Genomic DNA, 26,328 nt, shown 5'->3' on the forward strand with positions numbered 1-26,328 from the left:
TCCTGATCTCTAGAAAAAGAAAACTGAATAAGACAGTTCTTTCCCTTGCAGATCCTGTCTGATGTGTGGGAGGGGAAATCAGACTGGTAATAAGGTCAGGATAGAGCAGGAAGAACTGATAAGAGACAGCTCCAAGTCAGGAGAAGATGAAAAAGGCTGAATCTGAGAAAGCGTCTGAGTCCTGTTGACTAGATGAAGATAGGAGATGGGGGGAAGATGAATCCCTGCTATTAAACATCTTGTTCAACCAGGAGAGCATAGGGTCTCATGCTGAAGTTTATTGCTTTAGTTTCTAACCTTTCATAAGTGCTTACTTGGCAGCCCTATCGAAAGTGGTATTTGATTCTCTGGAAGCATCTTAAAGGAACAGCACCAGACATCCCACTTTTTTTTTTCCATTTAGGCTATAAACTATATTGGTTTTGTGCATTAGTCCCATGGGAGGGGAAAAAAAAATCACATGCTAGTTTCCAGATGAAATGGCATTTAGTAAAGTGTACATTTAAGGTATTTTTCAGGGCTGGCTTTTAAAAAGTGCATGGGGAGGGTATTTCTTCATAATAGATGACAAAGAGTTACAATACAGGTGAACCTCTTCTCCTGAACCTCTCCCATAATGGTGTTTGGGAATTTTTTTTTTGAGAACCTCATTAGATATGAAAGCGAAAGTCTCTCAGTTGTGTCCAACTTTTTGCGACCCCATGGACTATACACAGTCCATGGAATTCTCCAGGCTAGAATACTGGAGTGGGTAGTTTTTCCCTTCTCCAGGGGATCTTCCCAACCCAGGGATCAAACCAAGGTCTCCTGCATTGCAGGTGGATTCTTTACCAGCAGAATCACAAGGGAAACCCAAGAATACAGGAGTGGATAGCCTATCCCTTCTCCAGTGGATCTTCCTGACCCAGGAATTGAACTGGGGTCTCCTGCATGGCAGGTGGATTCTTTACCAACTGAGCTATAGTGATAACTTATTAAGGCTTCAGAGCATCATCACACTCTGCGGATGGAGCTCTGTGTGATGACCATCACTGTAGCAGAAACACAGACCCGTGACGGGACTCAAACCATCAACTGGCAATTTGCACTTGATGACCTCTAGGTGACGAACAGAAGGTCACCTGCCACCAGAGCCCAAAGATGCGGGTGTTACCAGGTTGATTTCTAAACAAAGAGGTGACGGTAGGTGTAGGTTCTATTAGACAGCAGTAGAGTGTATGGCGGGCTTCCCAGGTGGTGCTAGTGGTAAAGAACCTGCCTGCCAATTCAGGAGACATAAGAGACACAGGTTTGATCCCTGGATCAGGAAGATCCCCTGGAGGAGGGCATGGCAACCCGCTTCAGCATTCTTGCCTGGAGAATCCCATGGAGAGAGGAGCCTCGCAGGCTGCAGTCCATGGGGTCACTAAGAGTCGGACACGACTGAAACGACTTAGCACAATACAGCACAGAGGTGTATGGTGGAGATGACATCCAACTCACAAAGACTTTATGGCATGAGCAGGAACACCACCAAAGGAGAAGCTGGTTATTGTTACTAGAATTTGAAGAATGTTGCTGCTGCTGCTGCTGCTAAGTTGTGTCAGTCTAGGCTAGGCTAGGCTCCCCCATCCCTGGGATTCTCCAGGCAAGAACACTGGAGTGGGTTACCATTTCCTTCTCCAGTGCACGAAAGTGAAAAGTGAAAATGAAGTCGCTAAGTCGTGTCCGACTCTTCACAACCCCATGGACTGCAGCCTACCAGGCTCCTCCGTCCAATAGAATTTTTCCAGGCAAGAGTACTGGAGTGGGTTGCCATTGCCTTCTCCATTGAAGAATGTTACTAGAATGTAGATGCTGCCCAGAAAAAAGTATTACCACCACTCTTTAATTGCATCTCCCATTTAGTTTGTTTTACATGTAGGTATGTGATCCATTTCAAGTTAATTTTTTGTATAAAGTGTGAGGTTTAAATCAAGGTGTCTTGTTTGTTTTTGCTTTTTTGTTTTTGCTCTGCATACAGACATTCAGTTATTCTAACATCATCTGTTTTGGGGCATATCAGTTTCCATAGTATGTGTGGTTACTCTAGAGATTAAATACATATACTTAACTTCTCTTAGTCTGCCTAGAATCAGGTTTTTTTTTTCTTCACTATTTTGATTGGGGTGTGGAACACTTATTGACATATATGTTTCTTACCCTCCTCTCTTGATGCTGTGTTTATCTTATATATTGCATATGTTGTTGTTTAGCCGCTAAGTCGTGTCTGACTCTTTTGTGAACCCATGGAGTATAGCCCTCCAGGCTCCTCTGTCCATGGGATTTCCCAGGCAAGAATACTGGAGTGAGTTGCCATTTCCTTCTCCAGGGGATCTTCCTGACCCAGGGATTGAACCTGAGTTTCCTGCCTTGGCAGGTGGATTTTTTAACCACTGGGCCACCAGGGAAACTCCATATGTACATAGAAAACCAAATTAGACAATTTTGTAATTTGTTAGCTTTCAACCATTAAACATATTTGAAAGAACTCAAAGGAGTAGACTGGTCTATTATATTCTCATTTACCCTTGTATTTACCATGTCTTTGTTCTCCATTTATTCTTGATGTTCCAACTTTCCTTCTGGTTTCATATTCCATTTGTCTGGCAATTCCTGTAGCAATTATTTCAGAGCAGTTCTGTTGGCAGAGAATTTACTGAGTTTCCTTAATATTTCATATTCATTTCTAAGGGACATTTTCATTGGAATTAGAATTCTGGATTGAATTTAGCACTTAGAAAATTGAGTGCCGCCTCTTTCCCGACTCCCTGGGTTTTGTTTGCTTGTTAGATGAGAGATCCACAGTTATTTGAATCATTGCCTTCTTACAAAGAGAGCATTATTTGTCTGGCTGTTTTCAAAGTCTTCCCCCCAACCTAGGTTTTAGACGTTTGATTATATTTCTTTGGGTTTACCTCTTAGGGTTTGCTGAACTTGTTGAATTTGTGTGTTTATATGTTTTGCCAAATGTGGGGAGTTTTAAGCCATTATTTCCTTAAATAATTTTTCTGTGGTGAACTTTATTCTAGAATCCTTTATCCTAGAATTATCTTTATTCTAGGATTCCAGTGACATGAATGTTATAATTTTTTTCTGTTGTTACACATCCCTGGATTTCTTTTTCTTTTCTTTTCCTCATTTTGTTTAGTTTGGATACTTTTTACTGACATGTACTCAAATTTGCTGAGTTTTCTCCTGCTGTCTCCATTCTACATTTGAACTTTCAGTGATTTTAATTTTTTTTTAAAATTTAGATTATTGACTTTATAGTTCTAAAATTTCCATTTGGTTCCTCTTTGTCTTCTGTTTTTTTGCCAGTACTGTCTATTTTTTTTCCCCCTTAGTGTTAACCGTGTTTTCCTTTGCTTGTTGGAGTATTTTTATAATAGCTGCTTAAAATCTGTATTTGATAATTCCAAATTACCATTTGTCTTTATTGTGGTCTGCTTCCCCCCTCCATCTGCTACTGTTTAATTTTCAAATATTTTACGTATGTATTCTATTTCAGATTTTATGAGCAAAGGAGACAGAGTAATGTAGGCTTACTCCATCTTAGCTAGAACCAGAACCTCATTACCTGCTTCACTTTATGTGATTGTGAGCAAAAGCCACAGAAAATGAAAGTTCCCATTGTAGTGGCTCCAGAGTGTACAATATGAGCATTAAATACATACACAATAGTGTGCAACCATTGCTGTCTAGTTTCAGAACTTTCTCATCACTCCAAACACACAAACTCCAAGCCCACAGAGCACGCACTCACCCCGCGTTGTTGTTATCGCTGTTGGTTAGTCACTAAGTCACGTCCAGCTCTTTTGCTACTGCGTGGACTGTAGCCCTCCGGGCTCCTCTGGGATTTCCCAGGCAGGAATACTGGAGCGAGTTGTCATTTCCTTCTCCAAGGGATCTTCCCCACCCAGGGGTCAGACTTGGGTCTCCTACACTGGCAGGTGGATTCTTTCCCACTGAGCCACCAGGGAAGCCCTATTGCCCCTCTTTGCCCCCTCCCCAAGTCCCCGGGCAACCACGAATCTGCCTTCTGTCTCTATGGATTTGTCCCACTTAACAGTTTGTGGAGACACAAGCTTTACTGATCATATACACTTTGCACACCATTAACGTTACCTATTTTGACTCACCATGAGTGTGTTTTGTATATTTAGAGAATTGTACCCATTTCCTGTTTCGTAATTTTAAAATCGTAATTTTTTTTTTTAAACTTTTCCGTGCACCATGCGGCATGTAGGATCTTAGTTCCCCAACCAGGGACTGAACTCATGCTCCCCGTGGTGGAAACGCAGGTCCTTAACCACTAGACCACCAGGGAAGTTCCTTCTTCCTTTTTAATATTTTGGAATATTTCCTCCCAGTCCTTTCCTCTCGTCTTTCTTCTTTTTCTTTAATAGTCCATTTCACTGTATTTTTAACACAAAACAAGGATCACTTTTGTAGTTGCTTTTACTAAAGACTAAATTGCACCTTTTAAGCATTTCCCATCTCTCTGTTTTTCAAAACATTTGTTCTAAATGCTGCCCATTTTGCCATCCTATCCGTGCACTACGGGGCTTCCCTGGTGGCTGAGTGGGAAAGAATCTGCCTGCAGTGCAAGAGCGCAGGAGACCCAGGTTCGATCCCTGGGTCAGGAAGATCCCCTGGAGGAGGGCATGGCAACCCACTGCAGTGCTCTTGCCTGGAGGATCCCATGGACAGAGGAGCCTGGTGGACTGCAGTCCATACGACTGCAAAGAGTTGGACGTGACTGAAGCGACTCAGCACTCAGGCACAGTAGTACTAAAATTTACTTTTATTTTTTTCCTGTTATCACACATGGTAATACTTACAGCTTTTAAATAATGCTGCAGTTAATTGACACATAAATAAACATTTGTGTGTAACTCTGTTTTCTTAAGAGCTATTCTTAGAGGTGATATTTCTGGGTTAAAGGACACAGCAAACAAAGCACTGATTTATAGATTTGGGGCTCTGGCATAGCCTAAGTAATGATTCCTGGTTTTGTTTTAGAGAAAGTCAAAAAGAAACCTTCAATATAAAGTATGTAAAATATACATCAAAAGTCAGCTCCTAAACCTTCTTCTCCTTTAGTATGTTTCAAAAATTCACGATATATTGTCAGATGCTAGGTATCAGGGGTTGCCTCATTGGTGAAAAACAGCGCTAGAAATATACAGAATAAATTGTGAATGCGGACCCAAATCTCATTTTGGTTTTGTTGTTGGAGTTGAAGGTGGAGTCGGCTAGTCACTCAATTGTGTCTAACTCTTTGTGACCCCATGGACTGCAGCCCGCCAGGCTTCTGTGTCCATGGAATTCTCCAGGCAAGCATACTGGGGTGGGTAGCCGTTCCCTCCTCCACAGGATCTTCCCAACCCAGAGATCGGACGCAGGTCTCCCACACTGCAGGCAGATTTTTTACTGTCTGAGGCACCAGGGAAGCCCAGTCCCCATAGAGGGAGAATGACCACAGGTCCCAGGTTGCCTTGTCACCCCCACATCGCATCTGCTGACCCCAGGATAATCAGTACTAATACCCCACACACTCCTTTAACACCATATGTTTTTTATTTTTTTTAATTGGAGGATCATTGCTTTCCAATGCTGTGTTAGTTTCCACTGTCCGGCAGCATGAACCAGCCTTATGTACACATGTATCCCCTCCCTCGGAGCCTCCTCCCCTTCCTGCCGCCCACTCCACCCCCTAGGTCATCACAGAGCACGCGGCTGGGCTCCCTGTGGTATACGGCAGCTTCCCACTAGCTCTCCGTTTTACACCTGGTAGCGTGTATATGTCAGCGCTACCCTTTCGATTTGTCCTACCCTTGCCTTCCCACTCTGTGAATGTATTTCCCGGGAAGGGATGGAGTCACACACACACACACACACACACACACACACACATATATTTTTTCCTGTCCAGTCAATAAATTATACGGTTATTCTAAAGACACATCCTTGCTTTTAAGAAGCACATTTTGGTAGGGCATGGCATAGTTATCACTAATCTTTTCCTTTTTTGAACTTGTGGGAGATATCACAAGTTGATCAGAGTTCCCTTCTCTGATATAAGCACTGAGCTCAGAATTCCCCCTAACACAGTCCTCAGGGACATACATACATACATACATACATCTGATTAGAACTGGCCCATAAAATGTAACCCACTTGCCAGGTGATAGGTGATACTGTGGGCCCTTAGCATCAGCAGAGATGCTGTGTGCTGACCAGTGCTTATCTCTGACCATCTTTTTTATTTTTTCCTTTTCATTTTATATTGGAGTGTAGCCAATTAACAATGTTGTGGCAGCTTCAGGGGAACAGCAGAGGGACTCAGCCATACACGTGCATGTATCCATTCTCCCCCAAAGCCTCCCCCCATCCAGGCTGCACACAGTATTGAGCAGAGTTCTCTGGGCTGTAGTAGATCCTTGCCGGTTATCCATTTTAAATACAGCGGAGTGCACGTGTCGATCCCAAACTCCCTAACTATCCTTTCCCCTCTGGCAACCATAAGTTCATTCTCGGAGTCTGTTAGTCTCTCTCTGTTTTGTAAGTAAGTTCCTGTGTATCATTTCTTTTTAGATTCCACCTATCAGGGATGCCATATGATATTTCTCCTTCTCTATCTGACTTCACTGAGTATGACCATCTCTAGGTCCATTCATGTTGCTGCAGATGACATTACTTCATTCTGTTTAATGGTTGAGTAAGTGGACCTTCCATGTTGAATGCCTGCACGTGTGAGGGCAAGAGGGAAAGCTTCACCCTGGTCAGATTTTACCTCCCACACCCTCACTCACATCCCTCTCTTTATCCACCTTCAAGACTCTAGCTCATCCTAGTTGTGTTTCAGGATCACACAGTTGAAACTCCAAGAGAAGCGGAAGCTATTTGGACCTAAAGAAAACATTAAATGCATAATTAATTAATTCTGGGTCTGCTTTGAACCAAGTGATTAGAAGTAATTTTCCATTTTCTTTCATGCTGTTTTCATGCAGAACCGTCTGATTTTCCCCCTTTTTCTTCTCTTTGTAGGTTTCAAGACAACAGATGAATTGTGAAAGAGAGCAGCTAAGGGTAGGTGTATCTGCTTGTAAAATTCTTCCTGGGTCTCGTTTCTGTGTGATAAGCAAAAATTTCCCTGTCTCTCCCCAGACACAGAATTCTAAATAACGGGCTTCATCTTAAGACTGGTTGAGTTGAAAATATTTATCCCGGCTAATTTAGTATTGATTGAGTTGGTAAATACAGTATATCTTCTTTTGAAGTGCCATTATAGTAGATATGGATTTTTTGATTTAGATCCAGCAATAAATACTTCTTTTCTGGAATTTGTTTGACATCATTGTACTCTTTTTATGGACGGTACGAGGTCTAAGTAATAACAAAGGTCAAAAGAACGCCTTGCTGCCGGCTTAATGTGAACGCCAGGCGCTTTGCTGAGTGGCTCAAATGCTATGTGGCTGTTAACTGGGGTGGGTGAGCCGCTACTAAGTCAAGGACATTTTCTAGGAGAATTTGAGTCCTCCCTAGACCTTTTAGTTTTAGTGGCATGTGTGTGTCTAGGAGGAGACAGAATTTTAAAACTCAAATGCTATTTACCTTCCTAAAAATGAAACTCTCTCAGTGCTGAAGTGCATGAGCTATAAACAGTGTTGCGTCAATGAGAGCAGAGAACAGTTTGCTTATCAGTGCGGCTTGGTGGCTCTGTTCTGCCGTGAAGGTGTCATGGTTGAGATCCTTGATGGCCTGGGTGTGGTATTTTAAGAAATGTCTGGATTGCCTCCCCCACCCCCCATTTGTGTTTTTAAAAAAATGCATCATGTCTTGGATGGATGAATGTGAAGTCATAGTTGACCTGTCTTTAATGTCACTGGTAGAAACTGGCAATTTTTACTGGACTGTGTGTCGTATAGTCGTGTTTATTATAAAAACTAAAGGAATCTGTTACTTTTAAAATCATAACAGCAAGGTTAGGGGTTAAGGAAGCCTTGTGCTCGAAGAGAGCTTACAGCCGCCTAGTTTATTGATGCATCCTCATGTTGTTTATACTCTACCTTATAACTTTTCAGAGCCTTTACTTCCTGCCAGTCTCAAGATGACAATGATTTACAGAGTTATTTCCATTTTACAATAGCTTTTGGCATCAGGTGTGTTAAATCCTTATGTAAAACAAACAACAAAATCCAGTTGCATGGAACGGAGAGCTGGTGGGTTGAAGCTTTCTGCTTTTATGCATATTTATTGTATGTGGCGTCCCAGCATGGCCCTACGGATTAACCTCTCATCTCTCCCCACTTCACTCCTAAGTACCTGTGCCTGCATTAGCTGTGACTTCTTCATGAAACAGCCTTCAAGACGTTTTAAGCTTTCCTGAGATCTCTTATTGCTTTTCCCTGCAGTCTGAATTACTGGTTCATCCTAGTAAATAATGTATTGCAACTTCAGATTTCTCTTCCTGTTTAGATGGGGACGATGTGGCCAGAACTAGGTCAGAGCTAGATAAAGAGGAATGCGTGCTTTTTTTTTTTTTTTTTTGTCTCCAGGAGGCCTTGATAAATTCCTCAGAATTAAGAAAAAAATTGAAATCTCTATGGCAAATGAGACTCCCCCGGCAAATTAAGGATGCAGGAGGTAATGAAGTGCTTGTGTGCAGTTGGAGGGCTTTATTATTTTGAATTGATGGGGGTACTGTCAACAGGGGTGTGGCCGAGGAACAAGAATAGAGTGCACCCCCCCCAACACACACACACACACACACACACACACACTCTGTTGAATACATTTCAAGCTGCGATTTGATATGAGGAGTCGTACAGTTAACTCTAACCTGGTACTCCAATAGCCCTGTATAAGACCATCCCTGATACCATGGACCAGAGCTTTGTTGTTGCTCTTGAGGTCTGCTTTTACATTTTAAAGTAATTTATGTTTTGAATCGATAGATACATTCCAATCGATGGGAAACACATTTATGGGGTTTGAAATTTAAATGATGCCCAAGGGAATGCAGTGAAAATTTCCCTTCCTATCTGAATCTTAGGCATCCAGTTCCCTCCTGGGAGACACCCAACTGTTATTAGACTCTGTCTCATCTTTAACAGCTGTGTCTTGTCTATGGATATTTTCTCTATCTTCTCCTTTTCTGTTTTCTTTCTCCTCCTTTTTCTCCCTGCTTGATCCCTCCTTTCCTTTTCGTCCTCCCTTGCGTTTATACTCTGACCCCCTATTATCTGAAAAGAAAACCTTCTTGAGGAAGGTGATTGCTTTTTTGTTAGGGAGACACACTTTTGGGGTGTTCCTGAAGAGAAATCTGGTTCTAATCTGAAATACCTGGCTATTTTAATGAAATGTGATTATTTCTTTTTTCCTTAGAAAAAGAGGCAGTGGGAGAAAAATAGATAGTGGTTTACTTACCAGCATCATTGAAGGGTGTCTATCTGCCAGCCTCACTTCTTAAAACAGTTTTAAATACAGCAAACTGCATTTGCAGTCCAGAATTATTGGACCACGGCCATGTTGCCAAGTTTATATCCCTTCACCAGTACATTCTGTTGAGTTGTCAGATTTCAAGGAGGCAATTGGATGGTTATACAATGTACCCCTTTATCTTGGCCTCCTGGAACAGCAGATAATATAAAAAGATGCAGCTACTCAGTCATGTTTTGTGCATGTAGACACATGTAGGTATTGGTACATCTAAAACCCTCTCTTGTTCTCCTTTTCTCACAAATCCTATTTTTTTCCCCAAAAATGCATTCTGTGAGGTACTTATTCTAAAAGATATTATAAAATCTTAAAAATATTCTTCACTCAATTCATTATGTTAAAGAGAGTCAAACTTACTTTCATTTAAGCTGCAGGACTTCTCAGAGCCTTTAATGTGCAAAAACAAAATACATTTTTTAATTGGAGGAAAATTGCTTTACAATGTTGTGATGGTTTCTGCCACACAGGAACACAAATTAGCCATAATTATACATGTATCACCTCCTCATGAACCTCCCTCTCCTCTCTGTATGCAATTTTTTGTAAACTCATCTGGTCACAGACCACTTGGGGAGAAACGCTTGAAAAATTATTGCAGTTTTGTTTTTCCAGTTAGAATGTTACTGTCTGAAAGTCATAGCAAAACTAAGCATTCTTTAAAACATAAAAATATTTGGCCACCTCCCAGTTTCAGCATTGATTCAGTGGATTTAGGGGTAGGAGGCAATGATCTAGAATCTTTGTGCCTCTCTTGGTCTGTCTGTCCTTCTTCCCAGAGGAAGAAGCAGCATCACATGCTGAACACAGCCCTCTCAAGCGATGAGGAGCTGTTTCCTCAGAGCTTTTGCTTTTGATTGAAGTAAAATCATTCCCAGAAACCTTCTAGGCAGACGTTCTTTTTCATCTCATTGGCCAATTACCATGCCAATCACTGCCAGAGCGACCTGGGAGATCCGTGATTGGCCACAGCGGCCATGATTTCCGCTCCCCCCCACCCCCCAGGGACAGGCACATTGTCACCAGAAGACGATAGGATTTTCTTAAACAGGAAGAAGAGGAGCTTGTTGGTTGGTGGAGTTTCCCAATAGAGTCGGCCTTGAAAGGAATCCCTATGAGTCCTCGCTGTCACTCGTGGGCCTGGTTTTCTGTCAACCCCTTTAACCCTGCACGTAGGACTCCAGGAACCACACTTAGAGCCTCAGCTATGCCCAAACTCTGGCTCGTGGAATCTGAAACAGATGTTTTCTCTGCCAGTCTCAGGGGTCGCATCTCCCCTTCCGAACTGCCTTTTCTACCCAGCTTGGCACTCTCTGTATTTCACCTTATATTCTTTGGAACCATCCTGGATCCTGTCTTTGCTGATTTTCCCTCATCATTGGGTATCGGCAGCAAACGAAAGACGTCACTCCAGGACCTAGCTCAGCCCCAGACATATCATCCATGAGTTCCTGGCCTCTACTCCTCCCAAGAGAAGGCCTCCAGCCAGTCATTCTGAGCAATGACTCACCCTTCTCGGAAGGCTATTGGAATTACTCTCGTTGCCAGTGGGCAAACAACAGAACAGAAAATCTGTTCATTCCTCCATCCTAAATTTTGTCAATCTAGAGTAGGCTAAGCCTTCTTCTAGTTTATGTTTTCAGACTGTTGATGGATTCCCTTGGGGTGATAGCTCACAAGGGCTCAACACGAAATCTGTGCATTGAAAGTTCTCCTGACATTGTGGGCTGCATTTACGCAGATTTGCTGCCAACTGATGCCCAATGCCAGTTGGACAGTTGTCATAACCCACCCATCAACATTTATCTCTCCGGCACATGAGACCAACAAAGTGAGTGTAAGTCGCTCAGTGTGTCCAGCTGTTTGCGACCCCATGGACTATACAGTCTATGGAATGCTCCAGGCCAGTATACTGGAGTGGGTAACCTTTTCCTTCTCCAGGGGATCTTCCCAATTCAGGGATCGAACCCAGGTCTCCCACATTGCAGGCAGATTCTTTACCAGCTGAGCCATAAGGGAAGCCCCCCAAAAGGGAAGCCAACCAAGAAACAAACAACTAAGAGAGAAATTGCATGATTTTAGTACATTATTGTCACTCTCATCCATCTCCCAGTGGGAAGGATTGTATGGTCATAGAATCCAAAAATCATTTTTATTTGCATTCATATAAAATACTTGGTTACAAAGGGATCTTTTGTGCTATGGCTATCAGCTGTTGGATTTGGGTGAGCGACTGTTGAAGAAGTTTGGTCAGGTCACTACCGGGCAGGTGAAGGTTTGGTTCCCAGGTGGATCAGAATCATCTATGGACTTAAATTTTACCTGTAACATGGCAGATGACTATCACGGGAGGCAGCATAGTTTGAGTGGTTAGGGGCAGTTAGGAGCTCTGGTGATGGGCTTAGGTTCCTGTCTATGCTTGAGTTTCTCTATGTGCAAAATAGGGAGACTTTCTTAAAGGATTGTTGATTGAATTAAATGACTTTCATAAAGCTCTTCCCCCAAAAAGTATATACTCATCATCAATGATGTTCTCAATTATTGATCTAACATTCTTCCGACTGGTCCTCTCATCCCTCTTCCCACTAGGAAGGTGTGTGAGTGTGGTTAGTTGCTCAGTCGCGTCCTCCTCTTTGCAACCCATGTAGCCCACCAGGCTCCTTTGTCTATGGGATTTTTCAGGGAAGAATACTGGAGTGGGTTACCATTTCCTCCTCCAGGGGGTCTTCCTGACCCAGGTATTGAACCTGCGTCTCCTGTATCTCCTGCATTTGCAGTCGGATTCCTTACCCTCTGAGCCATCAAGGAAGCCCTCCCACTAGGATTAACAGGCCAGAAAATGCGCTCAGAGCCTGTCTGTCCCCATGCTATCCCCAAACTAAAAAAAAAAAACAACAAAACATAATAATAATTCAGAGGATGGTTTCTGTACCTGATGGCGTGGTAATGTCTTCAGAAGAAAACCACCCCTCACTTAGTTAGCAGATGATAGAAACTGGCTTGGGCCAGCCTAAGCAGAAAAGGCAAGTAATCAGGCCTCACAAGGAACAGAGCTTAGAAGCTGAAAGCTATCAGGATTCAGGCAGCTTTTTCCTACCCCTTCTGTTTGTTTATCCTTGTGGGTCCACTCTTTTGCATTGCTTTTTGAAGGCTCTCTTCACCTTCTTTAGGCACATGGCACTTTCCAGACACTAAGATTTATGCAGCATTTGTTCCTACAGGTACAGGTGTTCATGAATCCTGATTATAGATTTCCTGGAAAAGGAATCTGGTTGGCCCAACCTTCGGTCAGTTCCTCACTATGGTCCAATCAGCTGTGTTAAAGGGGCAGTGTAAATAAAGCTAGTTGCCCAGGGTCAGCTATTGAGGGATGACTAAATAATCTGAGAAAGAAGATCATTGCCAGTGAGTAAATATCCCCAAGGATATTTGCTATACTTTCCAAACTTGGAGACCAGAGCTGAGCAAAATAAGTATGCTACAGTAGCATACTACTGGGAAATAAGTATGCTACACTCCACTTAACGGTTTCCCAGGTGATTCAGTGGTAAAGAATCTGCCTGCCAATGTGAGTTCAATCCTCGGGTCAGGAAGATCCCTTGGAGAAGGAAATGGCAACCCACTCCAGTATTCTTGCCTGGAGAATCCCATGGATAGAGGATCCAGGCAGGCTACAGTCCATGGTGTCGCAAGAGTCAGACAAGACTTAGTGACTAAACGGTATCATCCCACTTATAGCTCAGTGTTTCCCAAAGTGAGACACCTACCCAACATGATCCAGCCTCCAGGTGGTGAACGTCAAGTTAAAAGGAAATGCATGAGACAAGTGCTCCGGCCTGGTGCACTGGGAAGACCCAGAGGAATCGGGTGGAGAGGGAGGTGGGAGCGGGGATCGGGATGGGGAATACGTGTAAATCTATGGCTGATTCATATCAATGTATGACAAAACCCACTGAAATGTTGTGAAGTAATTAGCCTCCAACTAATAAAAAAATAAAAAAATTAAAAAAACAGCAACTGCTTCTATTAGTCTATTAGTATGTGGGTGTAAACAATGGAAATTTAAAGAAAGAAGTGTGTCAAATAAAAAAAAAAAAAGGAAATGATGAATCACTTAGGAAGTTACTCCCTTTTCAGTTCTCTTTCGATACTCTTTATGTCAATGAGAAACCCTGTTTAAATGAGGAATCTTTAACAAGTCTCTACCAATTTCTAAGCTCTTTTTTTTTTTTTTTTAACAGAAAAGGAGCATGCCTCAGGCTTAAAGCCTGCAGCAGCCAAGGCATCTATCCAGACTTTAAAAACACTGTTTGCAAAATATCGTAGTTAAGAACAAGGGGCCTGGAGCTAGGCCTACTGAGATAAAAATCTAGACTCTGTGATTTAGTACTTAAGCGTGTTACTTAAATCTTCTCTTCCTCCAATTCCTCCTCTTTTAATGGAGATTATAGCTGCATGCATTTAATAAGATGTGTGTACGACGTGCATGCCAGCAAACAAAGATTAAAATAATTAATGCATATGAGGTGCTTTCGTGTGTTAGAACAGTGTCTGGTAAAGGTTGGTAATAATTATTAGGTATTAATTTTTTTTCTATTAACTTACATTCATGACTGTAGATACGGTTTTCTGTTTGCAGCGTCAACACAAAGTTTCTTCGGCAAGTACATCTATTTAGGTTAAAAACGAGTTGCTTTAAAGATAAATATTAACTACATAATGTTACAGATTGCCTGCAGTTATGACAAAAATTGTGACACTGGAATGCAAATGACAGAAGTTTTAGAAACACTAAAATGATAGCGCCAGCCTTGTGAAAGATATTGTTGAGCAGATCTGCCTTATCAATATTTAATTTGCCAGTTAGAAGCAAGTTTCTCATTTCTGCTCGATGCAAGAGTGATGTAGATTGCAGAATGCAAATGGCTAATGATCCTCTTGGCTTAAACCCATTGCCTTCATCCGGGCATCAGAAAATGAAACTTTCCCAACCTCCTGGGAAGTGAGCTGTCAACATCAAAGCCATCTTTCCCCGCCTCTCTGCCCCCCACCCTCCAAAAGGCCCAACCATCCTCGATGGGTCTTAGGACAGCAGGGAAAGAAACGTCAGCTCCCTACTCCTTGAAATGACCTCACAAGATTCATGGTTTGGGGATTACAGGTTTAGAATGGCACATTCTAAGTAAGAGTGCCTCCTTCCCTTCAACTGTTTATTCAAGAAGTTTGTTTGCTTTTTCAGGGGTGTGTAGATAAGGGAAAGGGCTACATGCAAACCAGCACAGTCAGCTTTTTTTTTTTTAATATAATTTTACTTTTTTTGGCTGTGCTGCTCCTCATTGCTGCAGGCTTTTCTTTTGTTGCAGCAGGCAGGGGGTCACTCTTTAGTTAAAGTGCCCAGGCTTCTCATTGCATTCTCTTCCATTCATGACTGTAGATATGGTTCTCTTTTGCAGAGGCAGCGCGAAGTTTCCTTGGCAAGTCCATCTATTTAGGTTAAAAATGAGTTGCTTTAAAAAGAAATATTAACTACATTACTGTTAATATTGTAGAATCTGGGGCGTGCAGGCTTCAGTAGTTACGGCTCCTGAGTCTGGAGCATGGACTCAGTAGTCATGGCACAAGGGCTTAGTTGCTTCTCGGCCGGTGGGATCTTCCTGGGTCAGGGGTCCAACCCATGTCTCCTGCATTGGCAGGCAGGTTCTTTACCACTGAGCCACCAGGGAAGCCCAAGAAGTGTTTTTGGATCATGTACCATATGCCCATCACTCTGCCAAGTGGTGGAGACAGAAGGGTATAGCAAAACCTACATGGCTGCCATTCTCCCAAACCTTACAGGTTAGTGAAGAAGATGAGTATTTGTTAAAAGACCCGCACAAAATGGTACAGGGGGAAATGATAATTTCCTGAAATGAGAGATGCTGTGTAAAAGGACCCGGATGGAAACACATACCTAATTGGCCTCCACTTATCAAACCAGCCAGAGTAACACACACCGTCCTACCCCTTTATAAAACATATTGACAGATGTCTGTGCAGCCTGTGAACTGACTGTTTTGTGCAGCCTCACCTTTCTCTTCACCCGTTGAGGTGTCTGCTTGCCAAGAGTCAGTTGTATTTATTCCCAGACCTGCTTCTGCCAGCTGCACTTGTTATTGTAATTACATTATTTAGTGGAATATTATGTAAACTGGTGAAAAATGAGTGCAATAAGAAAAAGAGCTGTTTCTCTGAAAACTAAGTTAATGCTTTGGAAACAGTCTATGAAAGCAAGCCTCAAACATTATTTGGATTAGCTGTAAGAGGATGCTAACATGTTAGCAGAAAAAGAACCCTCAGAAATCTGGAAAGATTCTGCACTCAGAATTTTTCAAATGCATCTTGGAATTCTTGCTTAACATTAAACAAAGCCAGAACTGATAGTATAGATCAGAGCTTGGCAAACTTTTTCTGTAAAGGGCCAGATAATGAGTCTTTTAGGCTTCACAGCAATACATTTTCTACCGCTATTATTCAAAATTGTCTTTGTAGCACTTAAACAGCCATAGGCAAAATGAATGAGCAAGGCTGTGTTCCAATAAAACTTTATTTACAAGAATAAGGGTTGGGTCAGGTTTGGCCCCCAAGCCATGGTTGGCTGACTTCCACTGGAGACTGAGAAATATGGATGAGGTTTGTGTGGAAAAGATGATGAGGGATTTCAGTCGGCACTCAAAGGCCTTGTACTCAACATCAAAGATCAATAAATTAATGCACATTAATATATTTTACATTAAAGCAAAAAATTTAAGAAACCTCTGTATCTCTTTAAAAATGATTCCTTCTTTTCAAAGGCTTCTAATGAACTACCTTCTCCCATTCCCAAATGAGATGCCTTCTCGAGAGCTGATACAAGGGCTTGAAACACAAAATTAAATTATGCTTATTTTTATGTGCTAACCCATCAATCTAGAATGGAGGTAAAAGTTTATCCTCTTTCTCAGGATCCCCCAGCAAGTAGTTTCTGGAACTCCACATAGAGAGTGACATTGTCCACATATGTATCACGGGGCTTGTCCAATGCAAACTGATGTTCAGCTGCTCCAGAATATTCTCTTTTCTTAACAAGTGTCTGGTAACTTTCCTGTCTAGATCATCCTGTCTTCAGAACCACTTCTCTAGAGGCATGAATATTATCGTCTATGTTAACACCCCCAAAACTCTGTTAAAGTCAGGCTTTGGTGATTGGCAAAGCGATTGAACAACAAATCTTTGACAAATACTCAAGAGGTGACAGAAATCCAGTGTGCATGACTTAAATGACTCACCATCATTGCCCCTACCTGGTTCATTGCTTCCACGTATATTCAGGTGTGCACACACAAGGGGAAAAAAAAAAAGATTGATGCTTGCTTTAATCTTATAAAACTAATGGTCCCATCTTAGAGATTTTTTCCCAACCAAAGGGAGTTTGTTGTTGTTCAGTCCCAAAGCGTGTACAACTCTCTGTGACCCCATGGACTGCAGCACACCAGGCTTCCCTGTCCTTCACCGTCTCCCAGAATTTGCTCAAACTCAATGTCTGTGGAGTTGGTGATGCCATCCAACCATCTCATCCTCTGTCATCCCCTTCTCCTCCTGCCTTCAATCTTTCCCAGCATCAGGGTCTTTTCCAGTGAGTTGGTTCTTTGCATCAGATGGCCAAATTATTGGAACTTCAGCTTCAGCAAAATAATTAGCTCTCTACTTGTAGAATTGACTGTAATTCAGACCACCAGAAAATTCTCCAGGGTCAGCTTCCCTACTAAAATAAGAAATTCATAAATACATTTAAATTTTAAAAAAATGTTGTCTTCATTTTTGCACACTCTTCCTTCCAGATCTCATGGGTTTCCCAATATTCAAAAGATCAATAACAGATGAGCTGGAAGGAGAATGGATCAAGAAACCAGCTGATTAGTTACAGACACTAGTTTTCCCAGCTTCATAGTGAGGCACGGTTACACAGAGAGAGGTACAGGTAGCTACCTCCCTACGTCTTAGATGTTGAATCCTGGCACTCACTTGTGTGATAATGCATCTGTCCTCCTTTGCATCTCCTCAGGCATTTCATCGCTTCCTCTGGGGAAGACTCCAGAGTTATTACATTTAGCACACTTGGCCTAATATTTATTTTCCTTTTCCTTTGCTTTCATTTTAGCCTAGTTTCCCACGTCAGCATCCCCACCTTTCCAGGGCACGTTTGTCCTATTTCTTGTTTTATCATTAAATCAGTATCAAACAGCTTCCAACAAAACTGCTAATAATGCTGACATTTCAATTTGTCATCAGCATTCCTCATTTCTATGACTGATGCCTCAGTGAAGACTTACCCTCTTGCAGTGTACTTCTGAGATCTAAATGCCATTCCAAGAAAAAAAAAAAACACAAAAACTTGCTAGGGAACAGGGAGAATGGGGCAAGAATCAGATAAATAAGTATGTGTACTTTCCTCTGCTTGGGTGAAGAAAGAGGCAAGTTTTCATCAGACAACAAGGCCTCCTACACTCCATCATAAGAGCATCATGAGCTCATCATTAGCTCTGTCTTTAGAGATCCCTCACTCAGGCTGTGCTGTTTGCAAGCACATAGCAGGTGTTGTGGACACATGCTTGTTTATTGTTTGTGTCCAGCAAGCATCCCTCCTCTCAGGGAACAGCATTCTGTGTGCTCTTGGGGTTGATTCTCTTCCCTCACGTGTTCATTCTTTGTTGTTGTTTAGTCGCTCAGTCACGTCTAACTCTTTGTGACCCCATGGATTGTAACCGTCAAATTCCTCTGTCCATGGGATTTCCCAGGCAAGAATACTGGGGTGGGTTGCCCTTTCCTTCTCCAGTGAGTCTTCCTGACTCAGGGGTCAAATCCTCTTCGCCTGCTTGACAGGTGAATTCCTTACCACTGAGCCACTTGGGAAGCCCCATGTTCATTCTTACAGAGGCAATAAATAAGCCAAATGATATAGATATAGCCCAGGCAGCCAATGGGATTCCCTCTGCCGAGATGTTGATGGGGGTCTTAGTCCATTCAGGCTGTTTTAACAAAATACCACAATTGGGTGACTTATCAACAATAGAAATGTATTTTTCACTGTTTTTGAAGGGTGGAAGTTTGAGGTCAGGGTGCCAGGATGTTTGGTGAGGAGCTGGCTTCTCATTATAGCCTGACATAGTGGAAGGGGCAGGGGATCTCTCTGGGGTCTTTTTATAATGGGGCTGCTAATCCCATTTGTGGGGGCCCCACCCTTATGACCTAATCACCCCTCAAAGGTCCCACCTCCAACAACTATCACATTGGGCATTAGGATTTGAGTATATGCAATTTAGGAGGACACTCTCAACAGGACTTCCCTGTTGGCCCAGATGGTAAAGAATCTGTCTGAAATGTGGGAGCCCAAGATTTGGTCCCTGGGTCAGGAAGATCCCCTAGAGAAGGAAATAACTTTCCTGGTGGCTCAGCTGGTAAAGAATCTGCCTGCAATGCAGGAGACCTGGGTTTGATCCTTGGGTTGGGAAGATCCCCTGGAGAAGGGAAAGGCTACCCCACTCCATTATTCTGGCCTGGAGAATTCCATGGACTGTATCGTCCATGGGTCACAAAGTGTCAGACATGACTAAGTGACTTTCACTTTCTTTCCAGTATTCTTGCCTAGAGAATTCTGTGGACAGAGGAGCCTGATGGGCTACAGTCCATGGGGTTGCAAAGAGTTGGACACCACTGAGCGACTAACAATCAATACATGAAAGAAGAAGAAGAAATAAAAAAAAAACAACATGCTCATTGAAACTGTGGCAGATGTGGATGGCAGTGATACACAATAGGGAAAAAAAATTACGACAACAAGCTGGAGTTGATCCATTTCAGGGGTGACATCCTGATAAGACTGAGTGAGGAAGCCCCTTCCTAAAGTTAGCCTTGCAGATCCACCCTGCTTCTTCTTTTTATACTTATGCTTGGTTATCCAGCTGTCTGTGGAGTTATTGCATATCCTTCCAGTGATCTCTTTTTCTGCTGAAGTTAGTCAGAATTCATTCCTTTGGCCTGTGATCAAAGAACCTTTAGTGATACACGGGGGACATTTGCTAAACTTGGGAGAATTGCAGAGCTGAGAGCTTGGTTAAAGGTTTGCTAAAAGCCAAGTCTTGTATCATTTTCTAAAATGCTTCCCTGATGGCTATGTGGATCAGCACTGCCTTTTGGCACTGATAGACCTTGGATTGATAGACCAAGGGAAGGCAGCTATCGGTTTCTGTCCACAGAGGACATAGGGCCAGATGTTTTACCTACATTTGTTTATTTCATTGAGTTGGCATGAGCCTGAGCAGCATGTCAAAGCTTATTCCTTTTTTGAACAAGTAAGATATTCTCTTTCAGCCACAAGGAATCACCCAGATCCCTGCAGATAGAAGAGCGTTGATACAAGATCATCACTTGTCACTTAGTTAATGCCTCTCAATGTGTGTGCACGCTCAGTCGCTTAGTTGTGTGAAACTCTTCGTGGCCCCTGGACTGTAGCCCGCCAGGCTCCTCTGTCCATGGGATTTCCCCGGCAAGAATACTGGAGTGGGTTGCCATTTCCTTCTCCAAAGGAATCTTCCTGACCCAGAGATCAAACCCATGTCTCCTGCATTGGCAGGTGGATTCTTTACCACTGAGCCACTTAGGAAGCCCAGTGCTTCTCACCGTATACCCCAGAGGCCACCTAGAGTATTAATGAAAACTGCCATTTTTTTTTTCTTTTTTTGTCAAACTTAGTTGGTAAAACATTTTGATGCCCTAACCACTCCCTAGAGATACTAAATTATCATTTTATTGTGGGCTGAATCATGTCCAGCCAAATTCATATGTTGAAATTCTAATCCCCACCATACAACAGAATGTGACAGTAATTAGAGATGGGTCTTTAAAGAGGTAATCGAGTTAAAAAGAGTTCATATGGGTGGACTCTACTCCAATAGGACTGGTGTCTTTATAAGAAGAAGAGATTAGAACATAGACACACACAGAGGAAAAGCCATGTGAAGACACAGGGAGAACATGGCCATCTTCAAGTCAGAAGTATAAGCCTCAGAAGAAACCAACTTGCCTGACACCTTGATCTCAGACTCTTGGCCTCCAGAGCTAGTGTTTAAGCCACCTAGGCTGCAGCACTGTGGTATGGTTTGTTGTTTGCTGTTCAGTCCCTAAGTCGTGTCTGACTCTTTGTGAGCCCATGGACTGCAGCATGTCAGATTTCTCTGTCCTCCACGGTCTCCTGGAGTTTGCTCAGATTCATGGCCATTGAGTTGGTGATGCCATCCAACCATCTCATCCTCTGCCACCCCCTTCTCCTCCTGCCTTCAATCCTCCCCAGCATCAGGATCTTTTCCAGGTGGCCAAAGTATTGGAGTCTCAGCTTCAGCATCAGTCCTTCCAATGAATATTCAGGACTGATTCCCTTTAAGATTGACTAGTTTGATCTCCTGCAGTCCACAGGACTCTCAAGAGTCTTCTCTAGCACCACAATTTGAAAGCACCATTTCTACAGTGCTCAGCCTTCTTTACTGTCTAACTTTCACAGTGTATGTGTTATGGTACCCCTGGCAGATTTATGCATGTCCTGTGAAGCTCCAAGACATTACTACTAAACAGATGCAAGAGGATATAGTTGATTCTGATGTGTTTTGGTACCTTGGATTTTTGTGCCCTGTTTAGCATTCTGAGTCACTCAGTCCTGTCTGACTCTTTGTGACTCCAAGAACAGTAGCTCACCAAGCTCCTCCATTCAAGGGATTCTCTAGGCAAGAATACTGGAATGGGTAGCCATTCCCTTCTCCAGGGGATCTTCCCGACCTAAGGATTGAATCTGGGTCTCCTGCATTGCAGACATATTTTTCACTGTCTGAGCCACCAGGGAAGCCCTGTTGATAAGTGTTTTAAAAGCAGAAATATATATATTTATTTATTTATATTATATATGTATATATGTAGTCTCTTGGAGGGCAAGGGTTATTTTCTAGACTCCTGTGTTACCTGAGGGTACAACACATCAGATGGACGAATCAGTGCTATTCTTGATGGAAGTCTTGGATTTTCGAGTAGATTCAAGCTTGATCTTTCATTCATATTACATTTACCAACATCTGGGCAACTTGTGTTGAGCTAACAGGGTAATTGGGACACTCGATTTTAACAGGACAATGTCCTTCAAGCATGTGGGGAGACCAATGCCTTTGCTGCTACAGTTTGCACGTTTGTGTTTGCTCTGATGGTATTTCTAATTTACAGGTTGTGGTGAAGAATATAGCAAGCTTCCTGGATAGAAAGCTTAGAGTCATGGTTTCTATGAGCTCGTTGTCTAAGATGCAATGCGTGTGTACACAGATAAGAACACTCACAGAGTATTCTGCCAAGAATAAGTCAGAGATTAAACATTTTCGGCGATTTTTACAGTGTTATTTTTGATGGCTATATACCCTTGATCTTGATTGCATTTATGGTTCAACACTTTTAAGCCAAAGGCATGTTTTTATGGATGTCTGAATTAAACATAGGACAGTTTTCAAGATAGCTGAGTTGATGTTTAAGTGGTTTTGATTAACCTGGTTTTGCTTATTTGCTCCTACATATTCCTAAGCAGAGTCATCTCCCTTTGCATTAACTGATTTGGGAACACAGCCCCAGGAAGCATAATTTGCTAAATAGCCAAAAGCATCATGTCTAGAATATTTTCGCAAAGTTGCCTCAAACTAAAACTTCAGACTTATCCATTTTCTCTCCTCAGCTAATCAGGTGATGCAGATTGGGGAATTGCAACAAAACTGTTGTTGTTCATTCACTAATCGTGTCTGATTCTTTTGCAACCCCATGGACTATAGCCCGCCAGGCTCCTCCATCCATGGGTTCCTCCAGGCAAGAACACTGGATTGAGTTGACATTTCCTTCTCCAGGGGATCTTCCCAACTCTGGAATTGAACCCGCATCTCTGGTGTCTCCTGCATTGACAGGTGAATTATTTACCACTGAACTACCAAGAAGGTTCTGACCTAACTTTATAGATACCAGATTGATTAAGGTCAACAAAAACCAGAGCTGACAAGACTGTGGTTAGGAGGGTTGATGAACCAGTGAGCAGGGATCAGGTCTGAATTTGCAGGACTGTGGTTAGGAGGGTTGACGAACCGGTGAGCAGGGATCAGGTCTGAGTTTGCAGAGTCTTTAGTGCATGTAGTTTTGCCCAGAGAGGCATGTGGTTGTGCGTTCTTCTGGATACATTTGCCAATAAGAGAAATGAACTCCTAACAAACAGGCTAGCTCTTCATGGACACATCCTTACCCCAAGCCTGAAAAATATGGGTCCCATCTGATTTAACACACTGTAGATTCTTCAAAGTCTCAGCTTCTCTGCTGCTCCTATAAACCTGTCATCTTAAGAAGTGTTGATGCTTAGGCATCTTAGGACAATGACGTTATTCTAATAGTTTCTACTGAGCATCTGTACACCACCAGGAAAGTAGCTATCTAACCGTTAAGGCAAAGTAAGTAGGTATCTTGCCTTTGAGGGGTATGCAGTCTTCTCGAAGGTGTGAAATGTGGAAATAAGTAATGATAAAATAAGGCAGAAGAAAATGCCATTTAGTAGTTATGAAATGGGGTGCTGTGAGAGCTCAGAGGAGGATAGTATTGCTCATCCTAGATGCTAAGACTGGGAGAGATTTTTTTTAAATAATTTTATTTATTTGTCTATTTATTTTTGGCTGTGCTGGGTCTTTGTTGCTGTGCACGCTTTTCTTTAGTTGCGGCCAGTGGGGGCTATTTCTCTAGTTGCGATGCATGGGATGCTCATCATTTCTCTTGCTGTGGAACACGGGCTCTAGGGCATGCGGGTTTCAGTAGCTGCAGCACGTGGGCTTAGCACCTGTGGTTCCCAGGCTCCAGAACACAGGCTTGGTAGTTGTGGTTCATGGGCTTAGGTGCTCTGTGGCATGTGGACCTTCCTGGACCAGGGATGGAACCTGTGTCTCCTGCATTGACAGGCAGATTACCAGGGAAGCCCCTGAGGCAGATCGTTTAAAGGATATTCCCCACCCGTCCCCCAACTTTGAAATCTTGCCTGAATTCTGGGTTTTAATAACCAAAGACTACTGTTTATTTCAACTTAAGTATTACTTAAGCATCTCAAACTCAATATACCCAAATCCACGTTCATCCATCTTCCCTTTCCACACATATCCATCATTCTAGTCTTCCTTTCTTCTTCTGTCTCCTCATAAGAGATCCTGATTGATTTGCTGAGGCCATAAAACCAAGGTGTCGCTCTTGGCTCTTACATCTTCCTTGTCTCTACAACCTCCTTCAGATTTGAGATCCATATGATCTCTCAAATCTGTCAGTGCCTCTCCAAATCCATTTTCGTAAACAGAGTTGAGGCTTCCATGATTTCTCATGCAGATTACCCCCAGAGCTTTCTAAGAACCTGACCTGCTTTCTTGTTCTTGTTCCCTTTTAGGGTAAATATATATTCTGGGTTGCTTGGAACAGTCCCAATTACCACTGTTGTTCTGGTGTAATTATGAATCGTCCTTCTGTCCTGTCCAATAAACCCCTGTTTTGCACAATGATCATGTTTTCTCAACATTCCATTCACTCTTCTGGGCCAGAAGGACCTTGCAAAAGCTTAATACTACTCTTACTCTTTATTTGGTTACTATGCTTATCACCTTCTTCTTTTTTTTATTATTTATTATTTTTTTTTATTAGTTGGAGGCTAATTACTTCACAACATTTCAGTGGGTTTTGTCATACATTGATATGAATCAGCCATAAAGTTACACGTATTCCCCATCCCAATCCCCCTTCCCACCTCTCTCTCCACCCGATTCCTCTGGGTCCTCCCAGCGCACCAGGCCCGAGCACTTGTCTCATGCATCCCACCTGGGCTGGTGATCTGTTTCACCATAGATAATATACATGCTGTTCTTTCGAAACATCCCACCCTCACCTTCTCCCACAGAGTTCAAAAGTCTGTTCTGTACTTCTGTGTCTCTTTTTCTGTTTTGCATATAGGGTTATCATTACCATCTTTCTAAATTCCATGTATATGTGTTAGTATGCTGTAATGATCTTTATCTTTCTGGCTTACTTCACTCTGTATAATGGGCTCCAGTTTCATCCATCTCATTAGAACTGATTCAAAAGAATTCTTTTTAACGGCTGAGTAATATTCCATGGTGTACATGTACCACAGCTTCCTTATCCATTCATCTGCTGATGGGCATCTAGGTTGTTTCCATGTCCTGGCTATTATAAACAGTGCTGCAATGAACATTGGGGTGCATGTGTCTCTTTCAGATCTGGTTTCCTCAGTGTGTATGCCCAGAAGTGGGATTGCTGGGTCATATGGCAGTTCTATTTCCAGTTTTTTAAGAAATCTCCACACTGTTTTCCATAGTGGCTGTACTAGTTTGCATTCCCACCAACAGTGTAAGAGGGTTCCCTTTTCTCCACACCCTCTCCAGCATTTATTGCTTGTAGACTTTTGGATAGCAGCCATCCTGACTAGCGTGTAATGGTACCTCATTGTGGTTTTGATTTGCATTTCTCTGATAATGAGTGATGTTGAGCATCTTTTCATGTGTTTGTTAGCCATCTGTATGTCTTCTTTGGAGAAATGTCTGTTTAGTTCTTTGGCCCATTTTTTGATTGGGTCATTTATTTTTCTGGAATTGAGCTGCAGGAGTTGCTTGTATATTTTTGAGATTAATCCTTTGTCTGTTGCTTCATTTGCTATTATTTTCTCCCAATCTGAGGGCTGTCTTTTCACCTTACTTATAGTTTCCTTTGTAGTGCAAAAGCTTTTAAGTTTCATTAGGTCCCATTTGTTTAGTTTTGCTTTTATTTCCAATATTCTGGGAGGTGGGTCATAGAGGATCTTGCTGTTTATCACCTTCTTTATGCTTGCATGCATACTAAGTCACTTCAGTTATGTCCAACTTTTTGTGACCGCCTGCTAAGCTCCTCTGTCCATGGGATTCTCTAGGCAAAGACTGAAGTGGTTTGTCGTGCCCTCATACATGTAACCTGTAATTGCCTAGTTTATTTACCTATTAACTAGTTCATGGTCTCTTTTTTCTACCTTCCTACTGCCCTTATAGTTAATCCCCTAGAGCTAATTTTACTTACTTTTCTGTTCTCTAATGCCTATAACATAGTAGAATCTAGATAAATGTTTGAAAATACAAGTTGAATATTGCTTTTTATTATTAATATAGTGAAAGAAAGTAGGATGAAGGCCATTACATAATTTCACCTGTATGATAACCTATATCCCAGAGAGCTGCCCTACGATAAGAGATTATAATGTACCAGTGCGTCCTCTGATTTTGTCCAAGGGTCAACTAACTGTGCCTCACAGGCCACATCTGGCCTGTGGCTTGTTTTTGAGTAGCCCGTGGCCTATGAATATTTTTTAAATGTTTTTAAAGGGTTAAAAATAAGAATAGGTGATTAAAATCACATGTCATCTGCAAAGCCTAAAATTTTCATTATCTGGCCTTTATTGAAAATGTCAGCCAATCCCAGCCCTTTAATAAGAGCTATGCCTTAAGACTATGGACAAATTCAAAGCAGACTTGCCCTAACCAATTATGAAAATGAACTTGAAGAGGTCAAGAGCATTTACGAATTATTTAAGGGTTTCTGGGGAGAAAAAGAATGACAACAACAACAAAAAAGCGAAACAAAACTGTAGCTTAAAGGAAAAAAAACAAAATAAAATTTAGACCCTTTATCATGTATCAATTAAAATGTCTACCA

The 26,328-nt window shown here is 42.2% G+C and overlaps 1 protein-coding gene across 13 annotated transcripts in view; it reads left to right on the plus strand.

Moving 5' to 3' along the window:
- Window positions 1-26,328, plus strand: part of RBFOX1 (RNA binding fox-1 homolog 1) — a 1,671,014-nt gene that overhangs the window by 944,812 nt on the left and 699,874 nt on the right. For all 13 annotated transcript variants that reach the window (XM_043914258.1, XM_043914265.1, XM_043914257.1 and 10 more), the window contains one exon: window positions 7,072-7,113. In XM_043914258.1, coding sequence (XP_043770193.1) covers window positions 7,072-7,113 — 42 coding nt within the window. The remainder of the gene's footprint in view (window positions 1-7,071; window positions 7,114-26,328) is intronic.

The sequence above is a fragment of the Cervus elaphus genome, chromosome 10 (assembly GCF_910594005.1).
Source record: "Cervus elaphus chromosome 10, mCerEla1.1, whole genome shotgun sequence".
NCBI lineage: Eukaryota > Metazoa > Chordata > Mammalia > Artiodactyla > Cervidae > Cervus > Cervus elaphus.